Here is a 23,766-nt window from a genome sequence, read left to right as displayed (position 1 = left end):
CTTTCGGGAGGTAACTTTGTTATGTTGTCCAGCAAATTGTGTACCAGACTAGCATAATTTCCCTCTCCTTATTCTGAAAACTGACGAAACCCAATGTGCGCCATCCAGATCAAGTCAGTGGCGCTTTCAAAAATACATTTTTATCAGAAAGATCATCAATAGTGCTTACTGGACTCATAAAATGATGAATTGTGAAGAGTGAATCATGTTACAGATTATATCACAGTGAGCCTCTGCAAACTTTGGCGCCAAGTCAGTTTTGATTTCCAAAACCTACCTGGATTAACCACGCTGGATTAATCTACAGTTCCCCGACGGATAATGCATCACTGATGGGGGAACACGTCCGATGGGATAATTATGTTCACCTTTTGCTGCGTTTCTTCTTTTTCTCCTCCTCCTTCCTCTTATTCTTCAGTTCCAAAAGAATAAGGTCAACGACCTGAGCGAGACGGCTATCACCATGGTTACTGGTAAAGTAACATACACCCTGTGTTGTTAGATTACATAATGTATCAACCAGCATTACAGAGCTGGATGGACTGGTCACCATTTATAATTATAAAGGTAACATTCGCAGGCAAATACATAACGTTTACCTTCATATGGTCTAGCCTAACTACTGCTCTGTAATTCTTACCCAAACACTATCAATGTGGTTGAGTAAGAATAAACAGAGCAGTAGTTGGTAAGGCTAGACCACGTGAAGGTAAACGTTATGTATTTCTACTATTTGCTTGCTAATGTTACCATTCTTTTGTGGGATATAACACTTGTTTCTATAGTTAATAATTATAAACCTGAAACAGCAAACAACCAACATCCTAAGACGCTTTCTCCAAGCAGATGTTGGAAGAACGTATGTTTTCTGGATGTCCTACTACACTGTCACACAGTTGCATGTTTGAAAATAGTATATTTCCTCCCATCTGCTTGGAGATTGCATATCAAGATCCATCTCCCGAAGAAAGACAGTTTTCAAAGAACACAGACACAAGATTGTTCTCACGATGTTATATTTATTGAGTACATTGAGTGTAATTGATGTTTTATCGTTATAACGCTATTGATGATGAGGTGCACAGGTACAGGCATATCAAGCCACAGACAAGACAGGTTTTGTACACTGTGTACAGTTCAGACTGCATCGGTACAAAGGCTCCCTCTTGTGGAATTGCTCAAAACTGCAAGCCAACAGTCTGATGGAGCTGGCATGTTTCATACCAATACATTCAGTAACTTTTGATAGGTTGACAGTTGCTTGTTAGTCCTTTTGCATGACGTTTTCACTGTTGTCTTCTGTCTGAACAGCACACAGCATATGTGAGTAAATACAGTTATAATACACAGATTGTCTTTCTCTTTTGGAATGCCCCCCTCCCCTCCGTTCTTTCAGGGAATTCATTCGGATTCTTTCATCCAAAGTCATTACTCCCTCACATATCATTTATTATCATAGATTTAACCATAAACATAATTAATAACATATTATATCCACAAAGTTAATCCTGCATAATCTAGCACTAATCTCAGAGATTAAACCATGCAGATTTGGTTAGATTACTTTCAACTGCAGAATTTTAACTATGACAAATGATGCTAGACTTCCTGACATGTGTTACTTGTACACTACCACTGGATTTTTGTCCCCTGTGCCTACTTCTGCAGTTTTACATTATTTCAGTAGGGGGCAGCATTCCAAAAGACAAAGCCAGACACTCACAAAATCACAGACAAGTGAATAATACCGTACATCAGTATATTAGTGCATCACAGTGAAGGATTTGGAAATGTCATTAGACACACAATAGATTTTTACAAGTCTTGGCCTCGATAGTATACAGCCAGAAACAAAATCTGAAATTTATTTTACAAAAACAAGAAAGAGAATTGGACAATAATTTATGCAGTCGGGATTAAATTTCTTAGCCTACCTAAAGAACTGAATCTTCAACTTATCAAACTGAGAAAATTATCGATACGTTTTTAACCGAACAGACGTTTTGCTTAGTAGTAGTAGACATAAGTATGTATGTGTAAAAATGCTACAAGTTGTGATAGAGCAAAGCTTAGTTTGAAGTACTTCTCTAAATATTTTAACATTATTAGACATTCGGAATCCACTAGACCACGCCTATAATCATAGCCTTTTTCTTTCAACAAAGTCCGTACAACTTGCGGCTAAACAGGGTTTCTAAACCCATATACCTTGCCCTTAAAACAATTCAAACTTGGACCACGGATTTCTAAGCTGAAGGTTTCCACTGTAAATTATTTTTTATCTTTGCCATGCGTTTCAACTTTTCTGAATGGTACCCTTGCCAACACATATTGCACTTCTCAACATAAACCCATTTCTACCTCCGTACTTACACTGAAACATGCATCGCCAAAGAGTGTAGGCTAGACGTGGTCCTAGTTATTTTTGTACATTTTGTTTCGTAAGCGATTACACTACATGCTTGTTTTAGGATTGCAGACTACAAGCGAATGGCAAGGTATTTCTTATAGGAGTCCCAGTGCAAAATTCCATTGGTCAACAGTCTTGGGTGCATTTTGTAACGAAGAGCTGCATTGGTTACTTGGATATATTTGAAGTGCAGAGTGCTATGTACAGTTATGCAAGTAAACTGAAGACAGTCCCACATTTGGGTCCTAGACATTCACATCACTGGATTGGAAGCTGTTATTGTAAATTCTTACTTTGAGTTTTATAAGAATTCTCTTTCCAACATATCAGTATGTTTTTAAGTTTCAAGTCTAGAAGATCTAGCTCAAAAAAATGTACCTGACGACTCTTTCTATCAAGACCATGCAGGGGTTTATTACATATCAACCAGGTGATTATCACTGACTCTTGATGCTGATAGGTTAAACTGGTGTATAAATACAAGTGTCGAACATGGAAAGTTGCACAAGGACTGAGCTTGACCTAATGGTAAAAGATAAGAGAGGACAGCACAGTTAAGATGCTGTTTTTAAGAAGTCTGGTTGTTCTTGAGTCTTTACTGCTGACAGCAGGCCAGCTTTTTCTTGGTGTCCGCGTCCGTGGTGGGCGCGACCGTGATGGTCTGGACGTTCGTGCTCGGGGACTCATCGTCGCCAGGGCTGTCGCGAATTTGCTTTTGTGAGACAATGTGGTAGATTTCTACGGGAAGAAGACAACAGAACATAATTTTTCAGGGAAAAACATTGTATCTTGGTTGATACTTTTCCTTTCTAACAAATTTACAGATCCATTCCACAGCAATGTACCTTAACTTGTATCATTATGATTTTTCTATAACAGACACAATACTTACAGTGGATTAAATCTTATGTGAAATAACCTTGATAAAATATGAAATAATTCCAATGTATCATGTGATATGAAACACAATAAAAAAAAAATTATGACCTACCAAGAAGATGTCTTCTCCAAGTATATTCATTTGCAATTTTCTTTTATATACAAATAGCCAAAAACATAAGGAAATCTTTTATCCCTTAACACTAAATTCTATAAACAGACATCCCACTAAAAATTGACACACACATAATGCTTTCTTTATAGATTTCTATATATTCTGTGCAGAAAAATATGTCTAGAATATGCATATAAAATATAGCCTGTCTCTAACCAAATACTACATGGATACAATTGTCTTGGAATGCATTTCTTTACAATTAAGAGCCGTACAGCTAAAATATAGAAACTAGCAAGATAGCCAGCAAATAGTACATTTGTTACAATTGTATCATCACTATCTTGATCAAATTTGTTTAAAATCCTATGTATATTTGTCCTTTACAATTGTACGTTTATTAATCAGCTTTAGCAGCATGGGCAAACCACCCTTCTAAGATTTTTCCATAGCATACAAAATTTCACTGCTAGCTCTACTTGTAACACTGTTTATCATTTCATATCGAAATCTAATTTTCTAATTAACATTGATTGGCTTTTGTAAACTCTGGATTAAATCTAATTAACCAAATCATTTGTAAACATCTTGGCTTTTTCATTGTCTGTATGAATAACAGATAACAATATGAATATGATACTTTCTTTCAACCTTAACAAAGCTTAAGTGAAATGTTACGTATAGATACAGAGGTTCCTGAATGTACCTTGGTTTAAATACTTCTGTTCGATGTTGCTATTGTCGGCTGCAAAACTATATGAAGTAGGATATGTACTTTGCTGAATATATATGGAAATATATAATACTTTTGTCTCTTGTGCTACTTTTCTTTTCAAAATATATATGTGCTTGAAGTGGTCTTCTTTGGCACTCTACATAATACTTACATTACAATTTTGGTGACAGTGATCACTTGTTTCTGTCTAGTCATGGTTTCATTTCTTGGCACAACTTTCCAAAATTATCCATTAAAACTTGAAGTGTTTTTTCGAAAATTGAATAATCCAATTTCTCTTTTCATTTCTTGAATTGAGTAGGAAAAAAAAAATGCTGATAGTGGACTTAGATTGGGAATACTTTTTACAAGGCACTTGTCAATGAGAAACCCACGGGGGACTCGGTGAGAGGGTATGATGATTTGTCTAATTTCTGTGCCAGCCAACATCAAATAATTGACCGTTCTTATCCATAATACTATATCATATCAGTGATATTCGTTCAGATAACAAGCTATTGAGATGACATCCCCCATCATACCCCTCCCACTGTATCACCAAAGGTTTTACATCAGCAAGTGCAGACAGTAGCATACAGCTTACAGTAACTCTCTAAAGTTACAGTAATCTTTACCTAACAATACCTGCAGTAACATTGTCATGTTGCATTTTCCCCACTATTTTCTGGCAAATAATACTTTTCCCTTTTAGCACTATCCATAACAGTCTACGAATGCCCAAAATTTAATCTCTGTCCTACAGTAAAATTAATCTATGATAAAAATCATTCTATCCAACATTTGCTTAACAACAGTTCTTGTCTGCCTTGGGGGCTAGGGTGGGGTCCAGGCGGGTTGCCGTGGTGATTGGGACTTGAGGGTGCGTGTAAATGTCTTTGCCTTTCACCTTCTCGTACGACTCTAGTGAGGGAAACAAAAGAAAAGAGAGCCCTTCTAGTCGCCACCCGGAAAAAAAGGAGCCAAAACCAAACGCAGGACAGAGTAGAGCCGCGGAGGGGAACGGGACGGACAACGGAAAAGATGGCGGTTTTTACGCTCTACAAAAACGTCACACGTTCTACAAAGCGAAACAATTGAGTGCTGACTAGGAGTTTTAAATAGGGGGCGTTTTTGTGCTTTTATGGGTAGAGAGAAGGCATTGTGGTGGGGAGGGGGGCGTTGGTGGAAGGCAAAGGCATTTGGTTAATAGTAATGGTTTAGGTTAAAATGGCGAAGGAACGAGAAGGCTAGAGGCTGTATTACTGGGAACACAACACCAACAGAGACAGGAATGCCGTGTAAAAGGACAGAAGGCACACCACAAACAACAACTCAACACCCAGACCCTGCCTAGCCCCCTGACTGAAACTCTTCTTCTTGCAACAGCGCTACAAAAAACCTTTACATAACTTTTACCTGTTACTTCTGTTTGGTTATGATTTCTATCTCAGCCTCTACATCGTTTTTACCTTGTTCTTTAGACTGGACAACTTATCACTTGGAAAAACATAAAGAAAAGACAAGTAAAATGAAATAACAATTTAATGTCTCACCTGTCAGAATGTTCTGGAAAGCAGTCTCCACATTGGTTGAGTCTAAAGCTGAAGTCTCAATGAAGGATAGACTATTCTTCTCTGGAAGGGAAAACAATATTCAACATCAATATCCAATTGCTTCACATACTTTAATGTTCTTCTTTGCCAAGTAGATTAAGTAGATATAGTGGCGTCTGTGTGGCATAGTGGCAGAGCATCCGGCTATGAACCAATGAGACCCAGGTTCAATCCCCAGTGGAGTACCCAGACATGTCCAGACATGCACCCAGACGTTGTGCCTTGAGGAAAGGCACCTAACACATATTTCCCAAGTCCTAAGTCCAGAAGTAGGGTTTGGGTTGGCGTTAGGAAGGGCATCCAGCCGTAAAAACTCTTGCTACAAAAAGACCTGCACTTGATGAGGAGTTCTGGGGCTCCCCCATCATGTGTTAGCACGTCCAACCCCCATATGATGGGGAATAAAAGACGTAAAATTGGATAGAGAGAGAGAGAGATTGTGCCAACACCAGATAGTAGGTTCAATGAACAGAACAATTCAAAGACTAGCTGAACAATTCTGGTATCTCAGTTCCTCGCTTTAAGTAAGATAAGCAATCCCCTTGTAGCTTAAATCTTTTTAACTGTACATTACAAACATGTAAGTCCTACTGTAATCGTGTGAAGGAAACTATGGTGTGCTATTGTCCTTCATTTTGAAGTACAGCTATGTCTGTATCAAGCAGTCTATATCAGCTTTACCTAAACATAACATTAAGGCAATTCTCTGATTGACTGACAGGTGTTCAAACTCAGAGACCACACCCACAAAAGTGGAAACCTCAGCCGGGGTTTAGCAGAGCCTTCCCAAAGTATATTGTATAGGCCATTGGCAAGACCCTGCATATGAGATTGGTATAGAAAGGCATTTTGCAGTTCTAGTAGTTTTGCAGGTGCATTAAAAACCAACGCACCTGCGAAGGCCTTAGCTTCGTCTGTGGGCACAGCCCGTAGATGCCGCAAGTCGCTCTTGTTTCCGACGAGCATGATGACGATGTTGTTGTCGGCGTGGTCCCGTAGCTCCTTCAACCAGCGCTCCACGTTCTCGTACGTAAGGTGTTTGGCGATGTCATATACTAGCAGGGCGCCCACCGCTCCTCTGTAGTAACTGTGGGGGGGGGGGAAGAGAAAACGGCTAAATAATCTACTAACATAGTTCAACCATATAATTCCACCACCCTGAAAAGATACGTCCAAACAGAACTAAGATTGCTGTAAACTCTTTTAAAAAAACTGAAGTTAGTATTTCGAGTTTCAACACCATAGTAGTTTTTGTCACACTATATTCTAAACATTAACCTTCTCCCTACTACCTAACTCTTTAACCAATAGGGAATTTGGTGTTAAATGGCTACTTCAGTGTGCTAAACTTAAGGTTAAGAGAAGTACTGTAAATGCAGAAATGTTCGCGTGAATTTAATTTCGCAGTAGGGAGAAAATGGAGTTTTCACAGTGGTTTTGAGTTCACGTTTGAAACAATAGACTTTTAGTAGCGCTACAGTCACACAATGGAACGGTTTTTTGCAGTAGTTTTAATTTCACAGTAAAGATTTCACCGCGAAAACAAACCACCACAAACATTTCTGCATTTACAGTACATCTTTTTCTGCAAACACCATTATTAAGTTTCAATCCTTAAATTTTTTTGAAACAGAGTTTAGACGTACGCGCTGGTGATGGCCCGGTATCGCTCCTGCCCGGCGGTATCCCAGATCTGCGCCTTGATCGTTTTCCCGTCCACCTGGATGCTCCGCGTGGCGAACTCCACGCCTATCGTGCTCTTACTCTCCAGGTTGAACTCATTCCGCGTGAAACGTGACAGCAGGTTACTCTTCCCGACTCCAGAGTCACCAATCAGAACAACTGTAACAAAAAACACAATTCTATCTTTTAGCACCAATCTGAACAACTGTAACAAAACACACAATTCTTTTTAGCACCAGTCAGAACAACTGTAACAACAAAAACATGACATCATTTTCTTTGTTTTAGTATCAATCAGAACGAGTATAGGAAAAACAAAATGTTCTGTTTTAGCTCCAATCAGAACAAGTGTATGAAACAAAGCTTGTTTCAGTACCAATCAGAACATTTGTAAGGAAAACACAAAATGTGATGTTTTAGGATCAATCAGAACAAATGTAAAAATTATAAAGTGACAAGTTTTGATGATGCAAAGCAAACAATTGAAAAATTATTATAATGCAATACAATGATTGCACAATGGAGAGTTTGGATACTACTGCTGTTTCTATCAAATATGTCAACACAACTGTCTTGTTTGTTGACACAATAAATCATAGAGCCCTTACATCATAAGTACCTCCTCAAAACACTGTGTTTCTAAACAAAAGGTGGGATAATAACGGCCATTCAATTATCACAATGGAGGGACAGTATGAGTCATTAACTTCCAACTCACCAGTTTTTACATTACAAGTTCCAACATGCAGAAATGATGTCATTTCAGAATTTAGAACTGCTAACTTGTTACCTATAGGGTGACTCCATTCTTAGAGTTTCTACATTTTTTGCAGCCCATAATTTTTTTTATTACTTGTAATAAGTAAGTAATAGTCAAATACCCGAGAGTGGTATTTTTACAATTCATTAACCAATCCCTTTGTGCCACACATACAATTTATTCCCCTTTCTAAATTATTCTCCAGGGTTTTAACCATTATTTATACTAGAAGCAACAGAGGATTTTATAACAGACCGTGATAGGCCCCATGGGTTATATAGACAAATAAGACAATGGAAAATGTTGCGCACTAGATTTAGAGTCTGCACTTCAATCTTGTGCCATATACCAATGAGCTTTAAATTAATATCAAAATTTGCCTTTCTCTCCAACTATTTTCACAATTGGTGCACTGAGACATAATTCAATAGGTATCAAGCACCCTCAGTAGGTATTGTACATGCCAATACTCTAGTCTAGAATGCGGTTGTCCAATTTAAAAACCTCATCATACGAAATTTCATTTCTAATAACTTAAACTGGATCTCCTGTCCTATACACTTGTTGGTGTGTGGTGTATAATTGAAGTGGATGGAAATAATCCCCTTTTCTCCGACAGTTAGATTACAGACGTGACCTGGTTTTTAAAACGACATTACGTTGCGTCCAAACGACGCCTAATTTATTGCATTTACGAGCACTACGTGTTCGTGTATCTACATATCGGCCTGATAGGTATCATCATGGGTGTGGTTGATCACAGCGAAAACCACTAACATTACGCCGTCCAATAACAATCTTCATCTAGAGAGGCAAGTCATTTCTAATTTTCCACCAAGAAGGAAATGAATAAGCTTCCAGTAACCTTCTTCCTGCTGCATATACCCAATAACAGACACAATTTTGGCGCCAAACGGCAACCTTAGCAGGAAAGAGGTTAATCGTGACCTACAGAACGAATCACGATTGAAAACATGTGCTTTGCGGGGGTGGATCTCTGATGGCTTCCATTCCTCTTAGCGGTTTTACTCGTTCGTTTATTGTCCATTAGCCTGAAATTTGTGGTCGGAAACTGTACCATCAATTTCCTTATGATTTATAGTGTCTGTTTTGGCGCGTAACATTTTTTAAGAATCAGGAATTCCATATCACATTGTCCAATCAGCATGTTGATATGAAAAATATTGGGTAGATTTAACAAAGCCATTTTCAACAACAAACTTCTTTCCCAACTTGTATTATCTTCAGAATTAAACAAATTCTTACTTCAAAACTATTGTTCTATTTTAGAACAAATTAGTCTTCAGATTTTGTTGTTTCAGTTTCCTGCTGTCTCAACATAAGAAGAATCCAACAAGATTCCTAGAACTTTGAGACACAAAACAGAAGGAAGTCGGTGATATACAGAGAAGGAAAACACCAACATATCACTTTACAGAAGTAGACAGAAAAGTGCAGACTTGACAGGATGTTTTTTCACGTCTTCCTGTTTTTCTCTCAAAACGAGACATCTCAAATCACTTGAATCAAAGTACTAGCACTGATAACTTATGACTTCATACTGCAAATATGTACTTCCTGTTTTGCGACTAGTCCCCTGGGTATTCCCCAAAGCTAGAAGATAATTATTCTGACAAGGAAGAGTAGAAATTCTGTAATGTTCTCCTTTTGGTGTCCTGTTTGGTAGGTTTACTCTTTTCTCATTTGAGTGTGGTATTTGCGAGGAAATATTAGAGAGGAAGTAAGAACTATTACTATATGGCTCTGAGTCTGAGTGTCCCTTTCAACACGTCTTATAAGACTTTCTGAAGAATTTTAAGATTGCTTGGTATTTCCTTGGGGGGTACGGAAGATTCTAGTTAGGTAGTATTCAGACTGGTGTACAAGGATGTGTTCATGTGTAGGAATGTTGTACACTAGAGTGTTGGATGGTCGGTCTCTAATAGCAGGTGGCCCTGTTAAACAGTTCTTATTGGCGTAACAAATGCAATATTTGCAAAGTCTGCTTGAAGTGGACAAAGTACAGTAAAACGCCCCCCAAAATCACAGGATAAAATCCAAAGCAAGATTACTAACACTAGCATCATCACTATCATTCAGTGTTTACATCATAGCTTTGTTATTTGTGTGGGTAGGACCAGTGACTAAGACCCTAAAAGGCCACGTTGAGGAAAAAGGCATATCACTTGACCTTTGACCATTTGTTATCTCTTATCACTAGAGGCAACCTGAGCAATAAAATTTGGCGACGACCACATTGATTTTGACGGCTGTTTTGTTGCCAATTTTCGTCACTGCGGGGAAAAAGCAACTGCGACTGTCGCAAGCCCGATATTACCTATTAGCATTTACAAGTAAAACCTATTACTCTTCTACAGTGGGGGCTTTCAGTGATTGAAAACTAATCAATCGGTTCTAGGGCAGTATTTTAGCATGTAGAATGTAAAATTTGCAGTTGTTTGTGAGATTTTTGCATGAAAAAGGAGGTTTTGTTCAGGTTGTGTGACTGGGAGTGATTTGTTATGCATATTCCTGAATAAGCTGCTACTTTTCCCCTGGGACTGTCAAATAACGGTCAAAAATTTACAGCCAACAACGCAGCACTGTTTTCACGGCTGTTTTAAAATATTTCACATATCTTTAGCTAGAAATTCTTCATTTAAGTGGGAAAATAAACTGTAATTGGGTTGACAGTTAAGTTGTGGGGATGTTTCAAGGAATATTACTGAAAATGTTGGGCGTTTTTACCGAGATTTTGTGAAGTACGTAATCATAACAAAACCTTCTATGAGAACATGTCAGCATACCGATGCTACTTGGATCATAGATTACGGCGTTTTCATATTTTCTGAAGGAAATCGAGCGGGAAAAACGATGTTTTGATGTAGTAAGAGGATCGCCATTTAAATCAAACCCCCTAGTTGATAAATATCAAGGTAAACATTGATTCCGGATAATTAACAAACACTGCCAACACGCCCTACGATCCTTGGACAGTAACGTTTAGGGTTCTGTCTTTCTGGTCACACAACGTATTTCCGATTTTAACGGTTATGAAAAAGGATTGTCTTCGCCGTAATAGATACACCTCCCACCGGGAGAGATAATCTACTTGAACACCCACCTTTGAACAGGTAATCGTACTCGTCGTCCTTCGTTCCCATGATGAAACAAGCTGCCGACCGGCGATCTCACTTCCGCCCTGAAAAAAACGCCTCGTTCACAGTTCTTTAAACGACACCAACCAAAACTATCGTGGTTGGAATAAGACGATGCCTTTTCCTTTACTCCTGGGTCCAAGAAATGGCGGAGATTCTTAGGATGACGAAGAAATCGGACAGATGCTGACGGTTGGTATAACGGAAGTAAACAGAGCTGACAAGATGGCGGTTCTACGCCCCCTAATCTTGCGCAGGTTCTGACGTCATGTCTGCGCAAGTTGGTGATGTCATTAAGGCCTTAAAGTGCCCGGATGTAACTGCAATAATTTCACGAACTGCTAGAAGTCTCTTTTGAACCGTGAGTGAATCAGTATACATCATATGATAATGAATGAGCATTTACATGCCTTTCCCGCTTTAATCAACGTTAAGCGTTGTGGATTAATTATTCAAGAAGCGTAATTGGTTGCTTAGCGTTATTAGACACTTTTGGAATATCTTTGGGGAGAGAACACTAAATCTTTAGTTGCAATCTTTGAACAAGAAAACAAGACAACTGTCAATATCTTTAGCTTTGCTAAAAAGCCGCTTTATTTACATCAACACAGAAAGTAAGATTTATTACCTTCACAGTTAAAACATTCTACACCATAAAATGGATATTTGAAACTATGAATAGGCCTGGCACTTAAGTCATAGGCATGTATAAGGAATGCTGGAAACTTAACTTAGTCCGAATGTTCATTTCTATCAGTGCCAAAATTAAAAGCAAAAAAGGAAATTTAATAATCAGCAATAACGTTTGGAAATACTTTCACATACGTTGTCCCCAACCTTCTCGATAAAACATATACTCACGATCTACTTCCTGCTCTTTTTAAAGCTCTTATATTCCCTAAATTTTCTTACATAGACTTTAGAATTCGTGATCTAAAAGGGCTGAAAAACACCAAGCTATATACGATATGACAAGGCAAAATAGCCGTACAATTCCTATGTAACATTGTAGAAAACTACCAAAATACACTTTAGTTTGCATTGACATATTCAAAATTTCACGATTTCTTTGTTGTTCTGTTACATTTGGTGATTTCAATAAACTATAACTTTTCCTGGGTCAGAAAAGCTTAAATTTTCTTTCTTATACAAAAAGCTTGCATGTCCTTATCTTGCAAAAATAGTACTCCAAAAAATAAACAGCTAGCACAACAAAATAGGTTGCATTGTAGCTTTGATTCACACTCATATAATACCTGTTCAGTCATTAAAATAGAAACACAAAAATAATTTGGCTCCTATGTATGCATTTTTACTGTTACTGGTGATGATATGTGTTGTTTGCTAGTTTCTATTTGGAACGTATTACCTGCTAAAACATGTGTTACATAGCCATTATCCATAGTACTAGTATCAATCTATAATCTAATGTTACATTCTTTATACAAGTGCTCATAAAAGTTATGAAAGAATATATATTTGAGTAGTGATATATACATCAGAAAATAGTGATCAACAGAAAGATTACAAAGCAAGGCAGCACAAAATGTACATTCTTATGATTATTATATAAGGCCAAGTAAGTTTCTCCATATAAAAGCATACACAATGCCGCAATATGCATAGAGAGAAAACAGAGACAGAAAAAAAAGGAACAATTACTTCATGTTGTTTTGACCGCAAAGCAAAGGAGTGCAACGTACAGATACAGTTAGCAATTACCATCTAGATATGTTTGCTTGTGCCCACTTGACAATTCAAAAGCCATAGGCAGTTACAATATGAAAAATATCTTCTTTTCATACAAATGAGACACTTTACGTTGTCATGAAAAGATGACACCATTCTTCTTAGGAGCCATTTTCCTTTCTTCACATTCCTCTTATTCTACCATTGTACAAAGATAGCAAAGTGACAAAATGCTAAAAGAAGTAGAAAACTTTGACATATCTTGAATTAAGTCAGAACTTTCATTCCGACACCTAGATAGATACAGATTTTTCTTGTGTTGGAACCAAATGTTCAATTTGAATCATGTTTTGTTACAGTGACCAAGTGTATGTATACAATACATGTAACACAGCGATGAGCTTTTATGCTTGTCAATCAACAAAGTGTTATGAATTGGAGTGGAGAGTGGAGAGGTCACTGCTAAAATAAAACCACCGTGAAAGTTTCACAATTTACAGTACTATAGAGAAGTATAAAACAAAAAGAGTGAATAGACTTGAATTAGCCTAACACATAGACGCAGTCATAGGCTCCAGCTGACTACAAGCCAACATAAGGATGTCTTTCTTCTCCTTCGGGAAGCGAAGTTCCCTTCCCGCTGCACGGCAACTCTCCAGTTCCTGCTCAGCCATGGCGAGTTCCCGGGAGATGACGCTGGGCGTCTCCTGCTCGCGGGAAATCCAGTCCAGCGCCATCTGACTCCTCATGTCGTCGTCAAGGGTGCGGTTGGAGTAGTGCGCAAGCACCTCCTGTTGGTCATGGGACAAACTGCAGTTAGTGTCTTCTGTATTTCCAAACATTACAAATTTATAGGAGAAAAAAAGGAGGCTTTCGAAGAGTTTTGAAATTCTGTAGTACTGCATTCATATATGAGAGACGTATCTGTGTTATCATTCATAAATATGCAGTGAAGAGATCATTACCAAAACTGCAAAAATAACACCCCAACGAAAGTTTCAAGATTTATGATACAACTATAGGGCAAAGGGAAACATACATTTATGGATAGAAAACATCAAGCATTTCCTTGCAGATGATTACTTTAAATGTGAACTAAGTAAGTGCTGCTTTGTCAGTAACTATAAGATGGATATGGATTGTTTTCTGACCTGTCGTGTGCACGACCTCTCTCTCATGGCCTTCAGACTGCCGTTCCAGTGCAGCAGTTGGAAAACTGTCATCAACTCCTGCAGTAACAAAGCACAATGTGTGGCATCAACACCATGGACAAGAGAAGTAATACTTAACATCTTCACGCAAGTTCAAATCCCAATACATGTACAGTACGATGTACTGAATTGTTAGATGCAAGGTAGGTTGACTACTGGTTTCTTATGATTATTAAAGTACATTTGTACAGTGCTAAAAGGTAATACAAATGAATTAACTGAAAAGGTATATTAATAATAACACCATTTAAAAAGCTTACTACAAGTAAATGTATACAACTACAGTGCATTATTTCACACACAGACCAGGGGACCAAGTATGAGATAATGTCAGGTAGTAAAATAGAAAGAAAGCACAACTACTTGAGCATGACTACTTTAGATAAAAGTTCTCTTACCTGGAACTCCAACATACTCTTGCTCTTGTTGGACTCTAACATGAACCTGAAGGCACCAATACCAGTGTTTGGGTTGTCAATCTCACCAGGAGCGCCCTGCTGTGGGAAAACATAGATACAGAAATTCACTCACTGGATACACAGCTATTTGACATTCAAGAGAGAAATGTAATCAGGTCCAACATGATTCCCCCCATGGTAATTTTAACATCCTCATTTGTGTCACTCCTTCAATAGTCTAAAATATTGCTTTTTAAAGATGCCCAGTGTGTTTCAAAATGACTAACAACCAGGATTTAGTAACACTTTTTATAAACTATGGTTTACATGATATACTAACTAGGGGGCCCAAACCTATACCACTTCTTCCTGACATTAGAAGCTATATGGCAACAAAAAACCCCAAACCATGTCCAGGATAAAAACATACAACAAAAAAATTCAGCTGCAGTACCAAGGTCAGCTGCAAGGAGGTCCATAATCAATCTTGACCTTCGTCTTCCAAAGACTTACCCACATGCCAAATATCATAATAATCCATCCATAGGTTCCTAAGTTATTCTGACCACAAAAACACCTGGATACACAAACACACAGACAGACAGGCACACATACATACAGACATACCCAAAATAATACCTCCATCTTTCATGGAGGTAAAGAACACATTTGACACATCATCAGCCAACAAGCAGAAACCTTTCCTCCATGAACCTTATTCTGACAACAAATGATGGATTGTGCATGCAGTCAAACAATGATCAAATTTCACACTTGACATTTCCATAAGTCCTGCCAAATAAGCCTTAACGGTAAACTCGCTTTCAAGCAGAAAGCTTTCACACAAAAGATTTCTAGGTGACCTTCATGGCAAATTTAGTGAATCGTGCCAGACTGCTTTTATGCAAATTGCCTGCAAGCTCCAGTCTGTAGCCAGCAATTCCCAAGTTAATTGTAGCACGCATCTACCAAAAACATTGTTTCCACAGTTAAACACTCCGTCTGGTAAAAATTAAGTATTGAACTGCAGTTGACTTTAGGGTTGTACTTAACAAAATCTTCTTCTATGTTTGTATTCTGTGCAGATAATCGCTCAAACTTTCAAAGGGGAAGCAACTTGTATAATGTTAAGAAGACATCACTGTCAAGTAAGTAAATGGTTCCTGCTTTTGGTACTGCTCTTTGTAACAAGATAGACTAGAAATGGAAGAAATAACTGTTTTCTTTCTCCAAATTAATCATCTGGTATATAAAAAAGCAATATATACCACCACCCAGTGTAATTTAGAAACATACATGTACATCTTTTTTCAGCCCTTACTTTGAATGACTTTGTGGCATCCCCGATGGCCTTCTCCACAAACTCGTCGGTGATTTTGCGGGAGGGGTGTTCGTTGAAGACGGAGTTCATGAGAGCGATCTTGGCGGCACTTCTCCTGGCTTCAGCTTTGGTGGGACATTTCTGGAGGAGACATAAATAAAAACATTAAAAGATTGAATGTTACTGATATAATACAGATTTTGTGACAGTACAATAAAAAGTAAGGATACTAAAAAAATTAACTTTAAGGACATGCAAACTTGTAAGTGTAGAATAGAACTCAAATGTCACAATTGTGTTAAAGTAAAATACAAAACAAATTATCAAAACCAGAAGTTTCACTGCAGTACTGTAGACAACCAGCTAGGGGGCCCATAATCTAACGGTTTCTTCCTTTTGCCAACCCCTTCGAACATACCAAATAAAGTACATGTATCAGAAATATCCATCCGCAACTTCCCAAGTTATGCTGTTCACAAACAAACGAACACACACACACACACACACACAAACAACTGAAAACATAACCTTGTTGGCAAAGGTAACAAAGACAATAAACTGACAGTAATACTGCAGCTGAACATTCAATTATTCCATTTCACAAAGATATCCATTTGTTTACCTGAAAACTTCCGAAGCAGCTCCCTCCAGGCAGTGTGACATAGCAGACGTATGGTGGGCTGGCGGAAGGCTGCGACTCGTAAACAACCAGAGCGCCGTTCTTAAAGTCTGCTCCTCGTGACGACTTCATCTGCCAGAACTCCTGAAGAGCTTCCACTACATTCACTGGGAGAAATCAGACAAAACATGGTAAATTTCAGAACATATACAAAACACTTTCAAGATAGATAATTTCATCTATGCTCTATATCTATAGTTTGTGTATTCTCCTTTAACAATCAGCCTGCTAAAGTAGCTGTTTGGCACCAAATTTGTATTGGGTATGGAGGTAGGCAGCAGGGAGGGGGTTAAGGGCAGATAGGTTTTACACATGGTTTTCACAGACATGTTTATTATAATATAGGTGTAACAGTAACATCCTGTATCAGTATGTGAATACAATGTACAGTATACTGTATAGGAAAGCATGTCATACATGTAGATTAGCAAATGCTAACACATCGCATCTACTTGGTCTCACCCTGTTTTTCAAGATCTGATGCTTCAATTTGATAATGATGAATATATGATGCCCAACATATTAAAGTCATAATAAAAATTGAGTCAGCCCAATAAGTTTAACAAAATTACATTTGTATATCGTGCGTAACTTCTACAGGCATTTAAACAAAAGAGTCACAGCACGTCTGACCATTTATAAATCTTATCCAGTTGTTTGAGAACTTTTTGTATCATTACCTGGATGTCTAACGTTCATTGACGTAAAAGAGTCACATTGTTTATCAAGAGTTCCTTTTTAAACATGGACACTGTGTATCTACAGAAAATAAATGTTCCTTCTGAGACAGCAAGCTTTAGACTAAGAAGCAAGTAACCCGGTCTTTCGCAAGGGGTTTCTGCGAAAGTATCGCAAGCTTTCGCGAAATTCTATGCGGAAGGCTCCCGGAGTTTCGCAGAATCTGCGAAAGGGCCTGCAAATGATTTCTGGGCGTTTCGCGAAAGACTGCGGCCCGTTTCGCGAAAGACTGTGGCACGTTTCGCGAAAGACTGTGTCACCTTTCGCGAAAGACTGCGGCACGTTTCGCGAAAGACGGCGGCATGTTTCGCGAAAGACGGCGGCACGTTTCGCGAAAGACTGCGGCATGTTTCGCGAAACTTGATGCGTATTTCGTGGGCTGTACTGTAGCACAGGGTTATTCTTCTATAAACAAAGTATTTAACCATGTTGGGGTATTGTTTTTATAAGAGCAATAAATCTACTTGTTCATATTTACATTCTCTTTTGAAGTTGACACTTGAAGCTTTACATTGAACTGCTGCGTGCAAGAATGTGGCATTTCTGACTTCTTAGGGCACAAAGTCCCAACAGCTGTTACCTCTCTCACAGTGACAGAAACAGGAGGAATTCCTAACAGGAGTCTGGCAGTAATGACTACAGTAATCAACTCCGAGAGGGCAGTAATGCTTAGGATTGTTTTGAGTTTGTTTAGACTTTTAGAGACAATCTAAATCATGAAGTTATGAATAGATTTTCACCATTTTTGTATACAGGTAAATCTTCTTGTAACTTCTTTATTCAAATTCAAGTGTCCTATTCAAAGTAAACCTTTTTTCTAAATCTTATTACTGACAATAATTGTGGAGCCCAGGACTTTTACCTTACATTCTGTCCATACACCTGGAAAGACTCAGGTTGACAGACTCAAATAGTCTGGAATAATTGAGTTGCTCATCCTTGTAGAGCATGCATAAACCTTTCAGTAAACAAATCTTTGTTATGAAGGAAGATGAAGAAACTTGAGACTTGAGGGGACTGTTTCACCTTCCAAAAATTTACACAAAAATAAACACTCTCTTTCCAGCTGTCACAGAGGTTCACAATGGCATGAAAGGGGCACTCATGTTGTGCATACAGCCGGCCGAATTAGGGGCCCCAGATACACGTACTGTACATGTGCTTGCAAAGATGTGGAAAGAGATTAGCAAAGGCAGGGCTAACAATGAGGATTCGCCTTATTTACAGTGTGCACCTGGACCATTACCTGTCCACGTAACAATGATTCATGAGAAAACAAGTTAAAGTAGTCCTTAATTATAGGCTACAATGTGCTGCTGTCCGCCATCACTGCTTGTTGCATTTTTTTGTTCACTTATAATTGCACCACAACCTGGGCAGCCAAGTCTTGCCAAGTTGGCAACAGATATTCAGCAACAGATATTCACCAATACATAATTCATATAGTTCTGGTACATCAAAATGCTTTTTGCTTACATAATATAACATTGAACAGACCATCTAAGCCTTGAAGAAAGACACAGATACCCATGGGTGTACACTAATCAGGCATGCTGAAAGGGCTTCCGTCTGATTAGGGCATACCTGCTGTCTGCTTTTAGTCACTTCTCATTAATTTTAATGCCCCGGCCCCTTACTTCCTAAAAACAGCTTCCCCTGATGTCTTACTGTTACTTTAAAAAGCAACGTTTAAGATTCTCTGATTCTTGAAACATCATTTTTTTACCAGTCCTTTCAGCCTAATGAAAGCCAATCCACATTTTAATGACAAAGATGGACCACAAAACAAAATGGAAGACCAATTTGTGCAGGCAAAAATGTCTTAAGCACAAGCTGAACATGTCTTCGTAGGTCTGACCACCTATCTTTATTTCATGAGTAACAAGGTTGCTGCAAATTATCTAAATTCTATTTCTATACACAACCAAAACAAGATGGAGATCTCTCTACATGACTGAACACAGACAATCATACAAAACATCAAGGATTGGATACAGTTTCAGCCCCCTAGAGCTAAGAGGATGCTTGTCGCTTCCTTTCCTTTGAACAATGAAAGTTTGAAGGTTCCTATATGCGAAAAATTCAGTTTCAAAGAATTAGTGACTACAATACCACCAGTCACAGTAATTTTGCTGGTAAACAGCTAACACTATGTATAGTTTTTTTTTATAAAAAGCGGAGTATCTACCTTAAAAATGATGTTAAAAAGTAGAAAATCTTTGTTCTAACACTCGAATATTTTAGTAAAAATGTGAAATTCGCTTGCTCCTCAAAAAATAAGGAATATGTGTATCACTGCATGTAGCAATGTAATTGGGATTGTTAAATACCTTATAAATAAAACAACAGGTCATTCTGGACACTGAGTTACTCATCTTAATTACCCAGAACGATTCACCTTTATGACCTTGATTGACAGGAATAGCAGACAACAGACAAACAATAGAAACCATTGGTAATAACAGAGTGGCCTCTGGTATGCAGATGAATCAAAGCTGCCACACTCAACTCAATGAGGGGGAAGAAAAATACCTTTAGATATGTAAATCTGGGAATGAATAAAGCATAGCTGTAAGGCATGTGAATATTTTCCCTTTAAATTATTTTGTAGTGCACTATGTTTTAGTATTTGAAAAAGGGCATCTAAAATGTTGAAACCTAATTTTCTTGACCAATTTTCTTGCTACACTACAGAGACATTTGTGTAAATAAGTCTCAGAACTTAGATGGATTATTTGTAAAACAATACCCCTTTTCGTGCAGGAAAACTCCTTGAAAGTTTCCACTAGAAGTGGAGTGTTTGTGATAATCCTTACCAAATGGACAGAAGAACAAACATGACGATCCGTTGTGAAACAGGATAGCGTGTTCGTGCAAAAAACAACTGTTGTTTTGTGTAGTTACCTGCCCCCCTCCCCAAACTTACCACACACAAAAAAAACACCTTACCTCTTCCATAGCCGTGTGTGTGTTTAGCAAAACTGTTAACCACCGCGTCGACAGCTTCTTTTAGTACAGATTTCGTACGGACATCTGCTTGGGTAGGGTGAGAACGCGGTTGTTGTCCTGGTACGGTTCTAGGCGGAGCTCCTGGCACAGTCCTCGGCACTTGAGTGGGGGGCTGCCCGATGCTCGGTCCCTGCGCGGGACGGTAGTTGTGGACGTGCCCAGGCATTCCCTTGCCCTGATACGCCATACACGACTTCTACAACTCCCTTAGAACCTCTTCTAGATATTCTGTACGACAAAGTGTCTTCAAATCACCAGAATTTGGTGATTTTGAAGAAGAAAAGCCGCCGACTTCTTCCGGCCCCGAATCCCCAGACCAAACATGTAACCCGAGAACGCAGAAAAGTTGACAATCCCGGCTGAGAGGTCAGAGGCCAACTTTGTACCCATCCGCTTAGTCGTACAAAACATAGAATAATCAACATTTATGACATATTTTTTCAACTAAAATTATGTCATTGCAGTTAAAAATATCAAATATGAATTTATATAAGGAAAAACTGACCGTTTTGTGGAGAAAAGTTGTTTTTAGGGTGTTATGTTTTTGCTGCGGAGTGAATCGGCCAGCGGTGAGGAGTCGGGAATGGTGGCAGGTGAGATGCCTGAGGTGAAAACAGAAACACACCGTGAGGTGGGGAGGGGGGCACAGTTTAAATTTGGATTTTTACAAAAAGAAACACCTCTGATCGTCGTGATCATTGCAGTGACTTGTTCCAGGGGTGTAATGTGAAGCATGGTTCACTGTTTGCGAATAGATTTTGTTTGGAAGATTGTTGTTGTCTGAGGAGATGGCGGGAAATTCAGTTCATATTTCATTATCACAAACATAGGTATAAGTCAAGTTATGGACAATCGCAGTAGAATATCCTTAAGTATACTTAAGTTATAAACACTGATTTTTATTTGTTCAATACTCCTGTTTTTCAATCATTTTTTATACTGCATTTGATATAATTCTGTGTCAGACCAAGCCTCCTTGGTGAGACTGAGCTTAGGTTGGAGAGAGCTGGTATACTATAATTCATGAACATCAAGGGACTAGAATTTGATGTTCACTGTTGAACTATGTTGTCATATTGCATGTCCAGGTCGTAGCAGAACGGTCATTGCTACGGCTGGCGTAGGGGATCACAACAATGCTTTACACCAAATTCACGCTACGTGTATAACTACATGTGCATCCCTACAAATAGCAGCGACGCATCGTTATTGCCATGTGTAATTCACAATAATTCATTTATTTGCTAACATACAGCATTTTCTTACATGCAGAGAAATGAACTATTGCGTATAAGACAAGTGACCACTCTGTGCACGACTACTAGTACCAACTGATTCGGAAGAAGTGTAGACTACACCTGGGATTGTGTACCGGTAACGATGGCACGGGTTCTGGGTGTTGGGACTGGTCTCTTCCTGCTTGCTGTCATCATTGTGCTGGCTTTGTTCCTGTGCGTCGCCTTTACAAAGGCTGGAGGAGCTCTTAAGGTAGATTTTTGTCATTCAAACTATTTTCACCATACATCCATTAATATAAATATTAGATTAGGCCACACCAATTAAATTTTCATCATCATGATCATCTTCGCCGCTTTTCAGTTCACACAGAGGTGGGCCATCATTGTTTAATAAAATTTTGGTAGCTTATGACTTTGAAATATGTGCTATTGGTTTTGCTACCCCCCCCCCCCCCACCAGATTCTTTTTGGAACTGCAGGAATGTTTTTGTTGGAAACTTTGAAAGGAGATAAATGAAGTCATTCAGTCTGATTGATTTTCATGATTTTTGGTTTGTTTTACATTGCAATCGAAACTTGTGATTTATAGCTATTGTCATTTAGTGTTTCAGAGATTTCTATTTGCTTGTTAGAATTGAGCAGAAGTATTTGTATATATTATTGTAACCATGCATTCTTCTTGTCCCTATCAGAATGCGGCTGTTGGTATTGTTGCGCTTGCTGTGATTACATCAGTAATTCTGATCGTCCTGCCGCGACAGCCTGAGAGTGCAGCAGACCAACAAGTAACTGTCATAACAGGTAAGGTTTATAACCTGGTCCCCAGACTCTCATGGGCCAGCATCAGGACTGTCTCCAGGACCCGTCCCCTCATTCCGGGACGGAAATTTGCTTGTTGGGACAGACAAAAAGTTTACCCAATTCATGAAAAAATCTGAACTTCATGATGTGAAATTGATGAAAATGTATTTCCGTAAGTTGAAAATGACAGATTTAACAATGAAAATGAACAAGAAATTAGATTAGCTCCCACACAATAAGTGGGACTGAAAAAAATTCAAAGCTGGAGACAGCCCTGGGTTTAGGGTTCTTTGGCCTGTACTAGTAATAGTGGTACATTTCTTTAATGAGTGATAACCAGCTTAGGTGAGGTTTGGTGGTAGCCTGTCTGCATGATAAGTTATGTGCACCATCACATTTTTAATCATTACAAATACAAAGGTTTTGGTATCACATCACTGCATTGTTATGTATTATGCTGCTTCATTTATAAGGATTATATGTAGCTATTTGAAGCTGTGATAAAAGTTAGCTTGCGTCTTGGTTAGCATTGCAAACAATGGATCATAAAGCAAATAGCAAGTGAGTGTAATGAGAAGAAAATTCTGAACACTTTAACATGATATTTTTTTTGCACTTAAAGATGACATGGTGATTCCAAGAACAGTGCTGCTTTCTTTCATGGTCATCTTCACCCTCCTGTCCTTGGCGTTTCTCGTCGTGTTTGATTACGTGGAGCCTATCTATGCCAAGCCCATCAGGACTAGATAACAGCACTAAAAGCACTTAATTGTTCCGTATGTGTTTTAATTCCCGAGGTTTGAAGTTAACACGTCCAAACTTTTCACAGAAATGCATTATCCTCAAATTTACTGCTGAGAGGGTTTTAACCTTCTCCCTGCTGCCTAACTCTGTAACCAATAGAGAAGGGGATAGCAAATGGCTACTTCAGAGTGCTAAAAGTTGATAATGAATGATACTTAATGACAACAGTGGTAGGAATTGTTCAGTGACAACCATTTCAAATAGCCCTCACTTTTTCGGTATGATGAGTCATATCAGTTAATGTGAGCAATCACGTGATGTCATAGGTCAAAGAGCAGCTCAGATACTGTAGATGCGAGAATGTTTTCATGTACAATGTGATATGTTTTAAATGTTTATTGGAACCTGCGTGATAAAACTTTTGAAGATGTATATTATAATTAATTGCAGATGTAGCAAAAGTCGTTGTTGATATTTTGATATAGATCTTGTATATAAAAGTATTTCTGTGTTGTATGATGTGCATCACTGTTGACCATGTTGTTGTTTTTCAAAATACACAAGTATGTGTACATACTCTTAATTTGCACCATGTGGTCTGTGTA

At 38.4% G+C, this 23,766-nt stretch overlaps 3 protein-coding genes across 7 annotated transcripts; 1 reads left to right on the top strand and 2 right to left on the bottom strand.

Annotated features, from left to right (window-relative positions):
- Positions 1 to 999: 999 nt before the first annotated feature.
- Positions 1,000 to 11,606, bottom strand: LOC136424952 (ras-related protein Rab-11B). 2 transcript variants are annotated; one of them, XM_066413606.1, is made up of 5 exons: positions 11,300 to 11,604; positions 7,379 to 7,574; positions 6,626 to 6,819; positions 5,673 to 5,753; positions 1,000 to 3,148 (listed from the first exon to the last, which is right to left on the bottom strand). In XM_066413606.1, the coding sequence occupies exons 1-5, from the start codon at positions 11,337 to 11,339 to the stop codon at positions 3,006 to 3,008; spliced, it is 654 nt and encodes a 217-aa protein (XP_066269703.1). In that variant the 5' UTR covers positions 11,340 to 11,604; the 3' UTR covers positions 1,000 to 3,005. The 2 variants fall into 2 exon arrangements, with proteins under 2 accessions (XP_066269703.1, XP_066269704.1); XM_066413607.1 differs by lacking the exon at positions 1,000 to 3,148 and adding an exon at positions 3,543 to 5,040 and having other exon boundaries at positions 11,300 to 11,606.
- A 297-nt stretch (positions 11,607 to 11,903) lies between these two features.
- On the bottom strand, positions 11,904 to 20,734 carry LOC136424987 (protein limb expression 1 homolog). Its single transcript, XM_066413664.1, has 6 exons — positions 20,319 to 20,734; positions 16,575 to 16,738; positions 15,953 to 16,093; positions 14,632 to 14,730; positions 14,174 to 14,251; positions 11,904 to 13,813 (listed from the first exon to the last, which is right to left on the bottom strand). Exons 1-6 carry the CDS (start codon positions 20,563 to 20,565, stop codon positions 13,571 to 13,573), a joined length of 972 nt encoding a protein of 323 aa, XP_066269761.1. The 5' UTR covers positions 20,566 to 20,734; the 3' UTR covers positions 11,904 to 13,570.
- Positions 20,735 to 20,908: 174 nt separating this feature from the next.
- Positions 20,909 to 23,737, top strand: LOC136424988 (transmembrane protein 218-like). 4 transcript variants are annotated; one of them, XM_066413668.1, is made up of 4 exons: positions 20,909 to 20,971; positions 21,651 to 21,866; positions 22,309 to 22,417; positions 23,040 to 23,737. In XM_066413668.1, the coding sequence occupies exons 2-4, from the start codon at positions 21,759 to 21,761 to the stop codon at positions 23,165 to 23,167; spliced, it is 345 nt and encodes a 114-aa protein (XP_066269765.1). In that variant the 5' UTR covers positions 20,909 to 20,971; positions 21,651 to 21,758; the 3' UTR covers positions 23,168 to 23,737. The 4 variants fall into 4 exon arrangements, with proteins under 4 accessions (XP_066269765.1, XP_066269762.1, XP_066269763.1 ...); XM_066413665.1 differs by having other exon boundaries at positions 20,924 to 20,985; XM_066413666.1 differs by having other exon boundaries at positions 20,939 to 21,009.
- Positions 23,738 to 23,766: the final 29 nt, after the last annotated feature.

This window comes from Branchiostoma lanceolatum, chromosome 19 (genome assembly GCF_035083965.1).
Source record: "Branchiostoma lanceolatum isolate klBraLanc5 chromosome 19, klBraLanc5.hap2, whole genome shotgun sequence".
NCBI lineage: Eukaryota > Metazoa > Chordata > Leptocardii > Amphioxiformes > Branchiostomatidae > Branchiostoma > Branchiostoma lanceolatum.
This window is presented reverse-complemented; position numbering and strand designations above follow the sequence as displayed.